The sequence below is a fragment of the Spermophilus citellus genome (genome assembly GCF_964194105.1).
Source record: "Spermophilus citellus genome assembly, chromosome: 1".
Taxonomy (NCBI): domain Eukaryota; kingdom Metazoa; phylum Chordata; class Mammalia; order Rodentia; family Sciuridae; genus Spermophilus; species Spermophilus citellus.
Genome location: NC_138182.1, coordinates 31706254 through 31719288, shown reverse-complemented (window position 1 = coordinate 31719288; position 13035 = coordinate 31706254). Strand labels below are relative to the sequence as shown.

The following is a 13035-nucleotide window of genomic DNA, read 5'->3' as shown; positions in this document are numbered from 1 at the left end:
CTCTATTTTACTTTATTTAATGTGACACATAAAGAAAACCCTGCACAAATATCTGTCTTTAATTTCTCTAGTGGAAAAAAAGAAATATATTGTGTCTGGCAGAATGAAACAGTTGAAATAGCCCGGCTACATTAAAAAAAAGGGGGCGGTGGCATCAGATATGTACAATGAGCCTTCAAAGCCACTCCAGCAGTAGGGATAAATAATTTAATAAACTCAACTTCATATTCTTTTTATCTCCCCAGTGTAATAAGCACATATTAAAAAAACCTTTAAATTCATGAATTCTTGTGAATAAACTAGCACCCAGTATATAATGAAAAAAATCACAGAACAGTATCTATATTAGCAGTTAATGTGTGTGCATATCATCTAACAGATACAGTTTTCTAGAGGAAAGTTTACAATTGCTGAAATTTGTGCACATGAAATTCAAATTTAAATGAGGATCATTTTAAAAATACAGAGACCTTGCATTCCTACATCGCACGTAATGGAGTTTTTCTTTAAACCTCGTGAGGAGATGGTTTATGCATTACTTTGTGTAGTCCACATAGTAAGTAGATCTACAAAAGTGTTATTAGTTACTCAGGAGATAGTACCTCAAAAGAAGTTTTTCTTGTCTTTTCTTTTTTTTTTTTTTGTACTGTTATTTTGAATGCTTTAAAGTAATAAACATCACAATGTTTAATAATTTTTTTTTATCCAGATGTGTTTGTATCTTTATTGGATTTTTTTTTCTACTGGTACATTTTAAATCAAGGCTGCCTGGTGAACTAGGAAAATGAGAAAAAGTCAAACCTTAAAATCCCAAATAACATTCAAATACAAGTATCTCAATCATTAAATCATGAGATTCTTGGGGTACTTTTCCCTTTAATTAGGTCAGTTTTCTTCAATTATCATGCTATTATTAGCCCATGTCAAAGATGGCCTGCATGCATACCACTGAAAACAATTAAGCATTTATTCTTAAAGAAAGGGACACACACAAGCTTTTATTCTAGCACCAAGATTGTAGTTATAGCAAAAAAACCAATGACTGGATCTTTAGAGTTCTTTTATAAACTTTTCATATATGTAAGAGACGGATTTTAAGCCATCTATGAATTGCATCATCATTTGAAATAACTAGTTCAATGGGTCAAGTGATATTTTTTAAAAATACTATAAAGTAGTTAAATACATTACTCCTACAAAACAAATATGACTCCAAAACCTAGATTGAAGTCAACTGAATGACACAAAAAGATACTATTATTTTTAATTCTTCTCCATAGGTCATTTTAATTTAAAAAATGTAAGGGATAAAAAACAGTGGTCCAGATAGTTTAATTTTCCCTTCAACAATGAGGGGTGTTAAGATCACTGAAAGGATTCAGCAAGAGAAGGCAATTCATTTCACGTGTTCAGTGTAATAGAAAATCACTGTGTTGCAGCAACAAGCACAACTTGCACCAGAGTATTATTCTAGGGCGCCCAGTTCACCAACAAGGATAACAGCGGACCCGCGAAGCTTATGTTATGTAAATCACTATCAGCGCTGGGTGTGATGGGTGCTTAAGGAAACAGCTCTGAAAACGTGGTCCCAGCGTCCTTAAAACCGAATGACTTCACTTCCCTGGAACACGCTAGGACTAACGAGTTTCTTAGTCTTTTTCGCACCACCTATTTTTCTTTCTTAAAGTGCAAATCGTTAGTGAAAAGGCCCCGGTTGCACCAATTAGTTTCCACAAAGTGCTTCGGTGTTTAGCTTCGCTTTAACCCAATTAATCCGCACAGTGAGCCCCGAAGATGCGCCACCTGCGCGCTTGGCTAGGAGAGGCCGGGCCGGTGCCCCTCGCGGGCCAGTGTCCTGCTCACTAGACCCACCCGAATGGCCCCGGGGCGTCTGAGTCCCTGGCTGCCTCCTGTGCTCCGCAACAGGGGAGCGGGGGAGGGTATCTGTAGGTGGCCCTAGAAAGCAAGGATGAGGTCTCTGGGCCAAGCATCCTTGGCTGGAACCCAAGGGAGAGGCTCTGGACTCCAGGGCCCAAGGCTGAGAGGAAGCGCCAGCTCGGCTCCTGGGAGGGAAGGCAGCGAGGGATGAGGGGCGCGTGGGCAAAAAGCACAGTCAGGAGCACACCAGGAGAAAGCCGGGGCACCAAAAAGGTTCCTTTTTGTTTTCTCTCTCTCTCTCTCTCTCTCTCTCTCTCTCTCTCTCTCTCTCTCTCTCTCTCTCTCTCTCTCTCTCTCTCAATAACTCGCACGCAAAAATCAAGTCCACGGGACAGTGAGCAAAAGAGGAAAGCAAAAGGGCTCAGGAGAGCGGAAGAGAGGTGGCCAGCGGGAAGCATCCGGGGACCCGCACTGGGTGAGGGCAGAGGTGGCCTTTCCCCAGAGACCCACATCTCCTTTGCCTTTGCGGGCTTCGGGTCCTCTGACTCTGATTTGCCATGTTTTCCTCCTCTTCCAACTGCCAAAAGGTAGCAGTGCGTTCACCCGCGACGCCGGCAAAGTGGCGAGCGGCTTTTCGGGTTCCCAATCCCTGCCCCTAAGGGAAAGGATGGGTCTTGGGAAATGAGAAGATGCATGCCATGAGCCCCAAATATAATGTGGTATTTTAACCTAAATCGGAATTTATCACTCTTAGATACCGAGAAAGCAAATTCTAGGACACTCTGTGATGCATAGCTGTGCGAAAGAAAAATAAATAAAAAAAAGAAAAGAAAAATCTAAAGGAGTAAAAAGTGGGAGTCCTCAACAAGAACTGTCAAAAGTAGCGCTGAAAATGCCTACAAACCTGTTATCTGGAGTTACAGAATTTCTTTGAAAATATTCTTATTTTGAAAGAGAAGGCATTTAAATTAAAAGTAGGCAATTAAATATACATCTAGGTTTTAAAACCACTAGGGAATGCCTAAATATTTCCTTAGTCCCTGTACATTAAGGACACAAATAATACCATTTAGAAAAAAAATCTACATAAATTAATTTCCTCTTGTAGTTTTAAGTTTCCAAAAATTAGAAATGTTGATTTCTTTCAATTTTCCAAAATTATGTTTAAGTCAAAAAATCTGGATGACTGAAAATTAATTTTCTTTGAAATCATGAATCATTTCTCTTAAATAATATGAAATAGCATAAAATTAGAAGTTTACTGTCAGGTAGACTAAGGACCCTTAAGATAGGAAATATATCCTTAACTGCACATGTGTAAATAAGTCAAAACCCTCAAACCTTCAAATTTTTGGTACAGTTATCTGCCAGTGGATTTGATTTTTATGCTCTCTCCTGAATTTCTTCTATTAAAATACAACTTATTATGAAATTATACTAAAATAATCACTTGGTCCCAGAGATAATTTCTTTTAAAAAGCATTTCTATAGTGTCCTGATTGAAGCACTAGGCAAGTCTACAGAGGTGCATGGATGATTGCAGATTAGGGGGTGTAGTAAATAAAATCTTTTAAACATCCCAACTCACACTGGGGTAGATAACATCTACCACTCCACAATAATTTGCAGATTCTTCTCAACAAGTGCAAATGAGGAGAGAAAAAAAAAAACAGGTTAAAAGAAGAGCACACTACTTGCCTAAGGCTTAAAAAAAATCATACAAACATAGGAATATCCGGAATGTGACAAAAAGAGAAAATCACCCAAGTAATACTCCTTCTAAAGTCAACTTTCCCTGTGTGTGAAAGAGCAAATGTGCATTAAAAAAGACCCCAGGATTAAGGACACCAATTATCTTACTCTAAGGTCAAGTTAGTGACTTTTTTTAGAAAGCCCCATCTAGTTCCCTAATTGATGGATGCCCATTAATACACCTGTATTTGCATTTCAGCCTAAAAAGACAAGCAGGGTTTTCAGCACAGAAGAAAGCTGCTTTGCCAAGTCTTTTCAGAACATCAATATGCTTCAAGTAATACCAAAGCTGAGAGATTCCTCTTGATTTCCAAACTGTCTAGGTGGCCTGGGTGGTTTTCTGCCGGCAGCAGCCTCCTACCTTTAGTTTGTGTGCCTATAGCCATGAGGGGGGATTAATTAGCCGGGTTGGAGCTGAAGGAGGCTGTCCTGACGAGCCCAGTGGCGATTGGCCGCCCGCCTGCCTGGCCCTGCCTTTATAATTTCCACACGAGTGCATCTGGGCTCTTAGACAAACCAACAGCAGCTTCTTCTGACATATACACACGCACACTCACCCCGACGCACACTCAGCCCACTTTTCCTCCATCTGATTAACAGTCTTCCACACACAATGATTACGGGAAAACGTAAATAAATACGGAAAGGGGTGATTATTTTGACTACTGGAAGAGCGTTGCTGGGTCTCAGCGCAACTTTTGTTTTTATTACTGAGAAGGTGATCTCTCCATGCATTTCTCTCACACAAGGATTCTTTAAAAGGCGAAGAGAGACAGAGAAAGGGGGGGAGAACAATCTTTCACTTTAAGACCGGCTGGGCTCAAAGATAAAAGCCGGGGGAAAGCGGCAGCAGCGGGGAAGCCACCGCTGCAGCACGTCGGAAAGACACTTTTGATACGTTTCTGAGCGCTGCGGCCCATTTCTCCACCGAAGTTGGCTCCAGCTCTAGCAGCCGCATTGGATCCCACAGCTTACTGCGAGACTCCGGTATACAATCCGGATCTCTGCCCCAACATGATCGCGGCCCAGGCCAAGCTGGTCTACCATCTGAATAAGTACTACAATGAAAAATGCCAAGCCAGGAAAGCTGCCATTGCCAAAACTATCCGGGAAGTCTGTAAAGTAGTTTCCGACGTACTGAAGGAAGTGGAAGTGCAGGAGCCCCGGTTCATCAGCTCTCTCAACGAGATGGACAATCGCTATGAGGGCCTGGAGGTCATCTCCCCTACCGAATTTGAAGTGGTGCTTTATCTTAACCAAATGGGGGTGTTCAACTTCGTGGACGACGGCTCGCTGCCCGGCTGCGCGGTGCTGAAGTTGAGCGACGGGCGCAAGAGGAGCATGTCCCTCTGGGTGGAATTCATTACCGCCTCCGGCTACCTCTCGGCGCGCAAAATCCGATCCAGGTTTCAGACGCTGGTGGCTCAGGCGGTAGACAAATGTAGCTACAGGGATGTGGTAAAGATGGTGGCTGACACCAGCGAAGTGAAACTGAGAATCCGAGATAGGTACGTGGTGCAGATTACCCCAGCTTTCAAATGCACCGGGATCTGGCCAAGGAGTGCTGCCCACTGGCCACTTCCCCACATCCCCTGGCCAGGACCCAACCGGGTGGCAGAGGTCAAAGCGGAAGGGTTCAATCTCTTGTCCAAGGAGTGCCACTCCCTGGCCGGCAAACAGAGCTCGGCAGAGAGCGACGCCTGGGTGCTGCAGTTCGCGGAAGCCGAGAACAGACTGCAGATGGGGGGCTGCAGAAAGAAATGCCTCTCCATCCTTAAAACCTTGCGGGATCGTCACCTTGAACTGCCGGGTCAGCCCCTGAACAATTACCACATGAAGACTTTGGTTTCCTACGAGTGTGAAAAGCATCCCCGGGAATCAGACTGGGACGAGTCTTGCCTCGGTGATCGGCTAAACGGGATTTTGCTGCAACTCATCTCCTGCCTGCAGTGCCGGCGGTGTCCCCACTACTTCCTACCGAACTTAGATCTGTTTCAAGGCAAACCTCACTCGGCTCTGGAAAACGCTGCCAAACAAACGTGGCGACTGGCAAGAGAGATCCTGACCAACCCGAAAAGTTTGGAAAAACTTTAGAGGATGATCTAATCAAGAGCCTAAGTGATTACTCGTCTAAGTCCTAATTAAATGAAAACTTCCTGTTCAATTCCTATCTAATATTCCATTCGGCAGTGCAAACACTCTCTTCCTTAAAAAGGAGTAATACAATGCTTAGGCATCATCTCACCCACCCCTCCAAGGGGAGAAAAAGAAGTATGAGAAGTGGAGGAAAAACCCAAACCCCAAGTATTATAAGACTTATTTACATAAGATTTCATATCTCTCTTGAAAAGTACACAACACCACCCGGAAAACAGCCTGACTGTAATGCAAGATCACGGCGAACACTCTGCCTAAATATCAAAGGATTATAGCAATCCTGGTGATTTAGGTGCATCTGTCTGTGAGTAAACACGATTTGGATATGCCATCTGAAGGAAAGTGTAATGTATATTTTGATTTGTAACAAATATTGTGATCTCACATTGTCTTTGAAAGTGTGGATATTGGTGTTTTGTGATTTGGTGAACAGAACTTAAATTGCCATTTTGGATACTTCCAGACATTTTCCACTAACAAAGATACCATTTAAAGGTAGATTTCTTCCTGGTACTTTTATCTGTCCTTGAAAGTGTCTGAACTTTAAAAGTTTACATTTTGTTTCAAATATATTGCTTGTTCTATTTCTAACATTCCATAAGTATACTTGAAATGTTATTTAAATATATTCAAAGAAATTTGAATTCAGCTTATATAATAACGCTTGAATATCTGAATTATATATTTGAAAAATGCACTTGAAATACACTGGATAATTTTGTGATTTAGATTTTAATTTCTGTTGCTGGTTTTTATTTAATTAGAAGCTAATAAATGAAGTAAAACAGTTGTGTCTCACATTAAGTTGTTCTTCTATCAAAAGATGTGATGTTTCATTTTGAACACTGACTGCACTTGAACATTTAAACATTTTGAGAAATGTGCTAATGAAATCATTAAAAATAAAACTTAAGACATTGGAGAAAGGCTCTTTTTGTATAGCTACAGACAGTAACCATCTCCTCTCAGTTTCTTACTTATTTATAAGACTATTCCTTTCTGTAATTGACACAATTTAAATCTACATCTGAAAGCTTGGTCTTCTAATTAGTATTTTCATAGCATTTTTTTGGTAGCATAAGGAAAATCTATCATGATGACAGAGAATACTGAATTAAAAATCAGACAAATTCAGAGAAAATGAACTTAAAGTCATGATAAAAATTTTGAAATTTGTATATGAAAACCAAGTCAATAAAAGAAAGGTCATTTCTGATCAATATGCTTTATGCAAATAAGAGTTCTATTTGCAGAATAAATTGATAAGAAAACCAAAATTGTTTTCTACTTCTCAGGGCAAACGAATGATAAAACACAAGGACAAGCTTTTGATTATTTAAAATCAAATGCATTCAAACTCATTTTTTGAAAAGTCAATGCTTCTGGAGTTAGAAGTGAAGGAAGTATTTTAAGGTGTTTTAATAGTCAACAAGTGCTAACAGGACTGGCCTTACGTTAGTTAATTCAGGTGGTGGTAGCCTTTAGAACTTTAATTGCAGCTTTTCATATACTGTTTTATAATACTTTATTTCAATATATAAGTTAAATGTAAATAAAGTTCTGAAACTATGAGAGCATTTGACTATTTTATAGTATCTGCCTGTGAAACATTTTAAAGGAAGATCTTTGCAAAATAATGCTAGAATATGACACTTACTCTTGAATTTTTGACTGCAGGGAGAAGTTTGTAAATTACACAATAACATGAAATTTAAAACAATAAAATGGATCTCAGAGGATAATGCTGAGATGTATAGCTTCTCTAGTGCTCATTTAAAATTTCCATGCTAAAATTAAGTAAATAAATATTTATGCACGTCAAGTTATCCAAATATGTATTTTCTAGCATTACATCCAAAGGAGAATACAATCTCTAAACATCTGAGTGCTATCATGTGCTATGTATATACATTTAAAATCAAAGCTTTTAGAGAATCAGCTTTTCTTCCTCTTAAATCCATATGTAAAATCCATTCTTAATGCAGGAGATGAAAAATGGATGTAATAATGGAGATGAAATTATATCTAAATGTCTCCCATCCTGGTTTCCTTATAACCTTTCAATAAATAACAATTCACACTGCAATCTATACTTTTGGAAATTAAAAGTGATCTTAATAAGAAATTTCATAAGACCTTTCCTAGTTTTCCCTGAGAGATTGAGAAGTTGCACCCCAGGGACTTGGGAGCAATTGGCTTAACTACCAAATCTGCCCAAGTGCACACAAAGACACAGAAAGATTGTTGAAATGTGCATTATATGGTAATACAGTATTTAAATTCATTAATATATTCTTCAATTCCATAAGAGTGTGTTATTTCATTCATTTCCCCCCCCCCATGAGAATAACTAAAGAATGTGTTCCCCTCCCCCACTGTCATTTAAAACCAAGCAAAATTGAAAACCACTTCCTGCCACAAAGCCACCAATAATAGACATGGAATCACTTTAACTCACTTTTGTGTCGATCTTCTTGAAGGCAGGATCATCCTCATCTACCTCGAAGTAGATTTCTGTCGTGGTGATGGAGAGAGTCCCCTTGGCCACAACCACAGGAGCAATGAGCTGGGCAGGGGTGCTGAGAACCACTGGGCCTGCAAGACAAGGGCAGGGAGTGAGGCTGAGCCCCCTCTGGCCCTCTGCTGCTCCCTCCCAGAAGATACCACAGGTTTTCATTTTTAAAGAGGTACTGGAAAAAACGGTGCCTATATTATGCGGGAACGACTTTCCATGTTAAAGTCTGCTTATACTTTATACCTTATAACGAAACTAGACATAAATAATTCTATAAAACCCTAAGAAATCAGGATACCAAATAGGTGACCCATAACGTGTGTTTGCAACCTCTGCACAGAAATACTACATGGTTGGTGAGGCGCTGCTATTACCAATTTAAAAGTGCAGAACACAACCTATAATGCCCAATTCGCCATTGAACATCACTGGCTTTCCAAGAGACCTTAGGCAGTGAGCACTGCCCCCAAAGACTAACCTTCTCATTAAACCTTTCCAAACCATGTAGGCGCTCCTCAATCGCCAAGGAGAGGTGAGAAGAGATGAAGGCGGTCCACTGTACTAAGTAAGGAGTTAGCATTTTGCAGTAAGGTTATTTTAACATAGGCGTTCTAAGGCACGCCACATACACTTAATGCGTACAAATGGACATTCAAGTTCTAACGTGGAAATGAACGAAAATCTCAGCAGTCACTTTGTAACAGTGAACCCGTCAAAGTGATGAAAATGCGAGACACTTGAACAAAATGATTCTCAGAAAAAGCGTCGTAAAGTGCTATTTCCCAACTTTTAAAACTAGAGAGACTAGGCTTCGGTAAAAAAGCAATTTTTAACAAAGTGTGCCTACTATGTTTACTAGAATTCCTTCCATTTAAATTCCACTTATAAGAACACTGGTTCAAGGGGAGGAGGGTTACACTCTTTAAAATCCCCCAAAGAGGAGGCATTCTTCATGAACCTGATGTGAACATACGACGTGACAATCAGAAATATCGCATTCCGTCGTCGTTTTTTTTTTTTTTTTTTTTTAAATAGGAGGGAGTATCCGAATCCCTGTCATTCCCCTCCTCGAATGCACACAATCAAATGAGTCAATAACCCCAGGAAAAAGGCAATAGAAAGCTAGATCCCGTGTTGCCGCTAGGCCCTGGCCCTCTGCATGGAGACCCGCTCACGCCGCCACCGCCACGGAGAGCTGACCCAGCCCTGCAGGGCGCCGGGCACCGTGATGGTGGGGAAGTTCGCGTTCCCTGGGAGCTGCTCACTCGGAATCTATGAGTGTCCTGCACAAAGCCGGCCCTTTTCTGTTGCTGGAGGGAAAGAGAGGACTCAGCCGACTTGTGCAGCGCTTTAGTGGGGGTTGGGGGCGGTGGCTATGAAGCAAACTGTGTCAGTGTCAGCTTGACCCCCCCGGATCTCAACCGCCTCGATTAGACTATCGCAAAGCTTTTTTTTTTTTTTCCTGCCCAGCGATGAGCCCTAGGGACGCCGTGGCTAGTCCTGGGCTGGCGGGTCCGCCGCGCAGCCGAGCGGAGTCGGGGTCCACCTCCGCTCCACAAGGTTTTTCTTTCCAAAGGGCGAAGCGGTCGATCTGAAGCGCCACTTTAAAGGCTCATCAATCTTAATCTAGGTTGCTCAAGTAATTATGCCCGAATCTCTTGTACGATTACAAGTGGATTTGGGTTTCTATTCCCCAGGCCCTCCTTTGTGTTTATTGGAGGGTCTGTGCGCGCGCTCCGCGGCGCCTCCTGCCTCCCGCGCCCTCCTCAGAATCCCCCAACGCTCTGGCCGGTTCCAGCCGCTCCCTTAACCCTTGAGCAACCACGATGCTCCTTGGGATGCGTTCATATTTCTCCTTTGGAGAAATCCAAGCGGTTTAAAGGTTTACTGTTGATGGGTCGAAAGGAGAAAGAAGGTGGAATGATTCACATCTGAAACATAGTGTCTTCTTAAACATCTTTGGTCAGAGTTAAAACCTCTGAAAAGTCTTCACTATAAATACAGAGGGCTCTTGACTTACATTTTAATAGAAGTTTCTGGCATTTGGAGACGAAAATCATAAAAAAATCACTAAAAATGGTGAACTACTACTTCTTTCTCTTAAAAAGTAATTTAACATATCCAAACAGTTATACTGGGAATATTGAAAAAAAAAATCACGAAACGACCACAACCCAGACTCACTGATTTACTGAAATATAGTAAGAATTTAAAGTACACATCCTGTGAACTTTCAACAGGGAGCATATTTTCTCAACTTTCTTCTCTGTGTTTCTGAAAGGGGACTGACTGTGCCTTCTTTGGATTCTACTTCATTTTCGTTCTATTGAGATGCGATTTCTCTGGGAGTTTATAAAAGGACATTAAAACTGGCCTTTCTTTAAGAAAGGCACATCATGAAAAATTCAGCCTTTATAGTGTGTCATTTTTCCTCTTGTCCTTTGGAAATCTCCAATTACAACTTCCAATTCCATAGCATGTTTAAGGAGCAGTGAGTCTTTTTGTTGTAGCCTTCAGGGAGCAAACCAGGCACAGAGAGAATACAGAGTTAATCCACTACAGCAATAGAGAGAGGGGATTATGTTCTAATCCCCTTTGGGGAAGCCTCTGGATTTTAGGGATCCAATATTAAAATGTTTACATAAGGCACAATCACAAACCAGCAGATCTTCCATATGGTACCTGGTTATTTGAAAGCCTTGGGTCTCTTCCCAAATAGAATTCAAAAAGGGCAGTTTCTCTGGATGAAAAGATGGCAATTTAGCTGATTCTGCTCTACAATTTAAATAACTACAAATTTAACCTAAAGTTTGCTTAGGGTAGGAAATTGGGGATTGATTATAAATATATTAATTCCAATCACTACTCTAGTAATAAAAGGATCTATTATATTAACATCTTCAGCACACACTTAGGAGGAACACTATTGAAGGGTAGTTAAATGGATGGGAGAAACTTCTCTCTACTGATGCATGCAATGACTTAAAATTCCACACTCTAAATGTTATTTACTTCTTAGGATTGGCAGTATAATAATTAAAAAATATTGATCCATTACTATTTTAAAATAAGTTTGGGGATATTACTTGGCATTAATTTAAATGTTAATTTAAAATATAAACTAGACCAAAAATCACCCAAAAATAATGAAAGAAATTTTGAAAAGAACGAACTTCTCTTTAGGGCCACGGGCTCTTGAATCAGTGAGATGACAAATCTCATTGTGTACTCAGAGTACAAAGTACACATGTTTTTATATTTGAAAAGGCAATTATTTAAATATACATTTAAAAGTAAAATATTAAATACTTGTGGGTTTAGATCATGATGCTGAAAACAAAACAAAACCAAGCCTAGAAATCTTATTAATACATTGACATTTTAATAGAACTTCACAGTTTAATGGTCCACCATTCACAAATGTTGATCTATACATGCATCAGTGCTGTCTTGCCAAAGAACACCTAAAACATACCTATAGTTGAACAAGTGGGCTTATTGCTCATTGTGATGAGAGAGACCAACAACTCTTGGAACCATGATGTTAAAGGACTCATTGTAGGAACTTGACTTTTGTTAAATCTAAGAAAGGCTTAAGAAGGCAGAGATTGCCCTTGTTTGGGCTCTTCAGGAGGCAGGGATATCTTAACAAATCTTATTTAAAGGGAGGGAGGGAGGACTAGAGTAAGCTAAAGCTGGAATTGAAAAGGAGCTGGTACTCATATTAGTCAGGGGATGTTTGGTATTTTGGGGTTGGCACAGTGGCCTTGTTTTTGTCTGTGCTTAGACAAAATTATAAAGAGCTTTGTAATGTTTTGAACAACCAATAAAAAAAAAAAACACAGCTTCTCACACAGAAAAAAAATAAAGTTACTTTTTTTTTTTTTTGTCTCACATGATGATGATGATTATATGACCTTGTCTGATGCTGGTTTTCTGTGAGTTTCTTATGTTCAATAAGAGAACACCATAGCTTTACCTGTAAGCTCCTGGCCAGCTCCCCAAAATAACAAGGCTGACTTGTAGGTCAGGCCAATTCTCAAAATTCTGGGGTTGCATTTCTTTTTTCTGATGTAGGTATTAATCATTTTTGAGCTGGTCAACAGCATTCTAGTTATTAAAAGATAATTATGGCAATTAAATTTTCAAACAGTACTGAACTTCTTTACAAGTTTTAATATAAAGCATAGCAAAGAATAAATATGAGGAAAAAGAGTTCAGGTCTAATTAAAATTGGCTTTGTTAGAATGATTTGATGACATTCAATTGGCACAAATTTTATTTAGGGTACATGAAGTTACAATGTATTTTAGAATCATTTGACTATTTCCTAAACATAGCTTAACATTAATAAAAACTTTATTAGCTTGCATAAATTTTCTCCAACATCGATTACGTTGAAACCATATGTTTAATTTTCTTCTAGAACATGTAAAAGACTACTTTTTGGGGATAATAAACACTGATTAATCTTGGTATAATTATTAAATTTAAAATTCTAACATTATTTAGAATTAAAACTAATCTGAAAGTCTTCATGTTCAATGAGAAAGGGCTTTGTTCCCAAAACATTTCAGACAAAAATATACTCAGAGTGGTAAATTTTTACAATTATTTCTATACTGTGATAACATTTGCTAGGTAAATAACTCACAGCATGAGTGACTGAAGATAGCTAAACCATCTATTACTACTTTGAATTATCAATTTTAAGTATAGCACTATTAATTTAA

General features: G+C 39.5%; 2 protein-coding genes across 7 annotated transcripts in view; one reads left to right on the top strand and one right to left on the bottom strand.

Moving 5' to 3' along the window:
* The window catches only part of NBEA (neurobeachin), a 638449-nt gene that overhangs the window by 171507 nt on the left and 453907 nt on the right, over positions 1–13035 (bottom strand). For all 6 annotated transcript variants that reach the window (XM_081293195.1, XM_081293196.1, XM_081293198.1 and 3 more), the window contains exon 40: positions 8246–8382. In XM_081293195.1, coding sequence (XP_081149321.1) covers positions 8246–8382 — 137 coding nt within the window. The remainder of the gene's footprint in view (positions 1–8245; positions 8383–13035) is intronic.
* On the top strand, positions 4131–7397 carry MAB21L1 (mab-21 like 1). The gene has a single exon (XM_081304903.1). The coding sequence runs from the start codon at positions 4645–4647 to the stop codon at positions 5722–5724; it is 1080 nt and encodes a 359-aa protein (XP_081161029.1). The 5' UTR covers positions 4131–4644; the 3' UTR covers positions 5725–7397.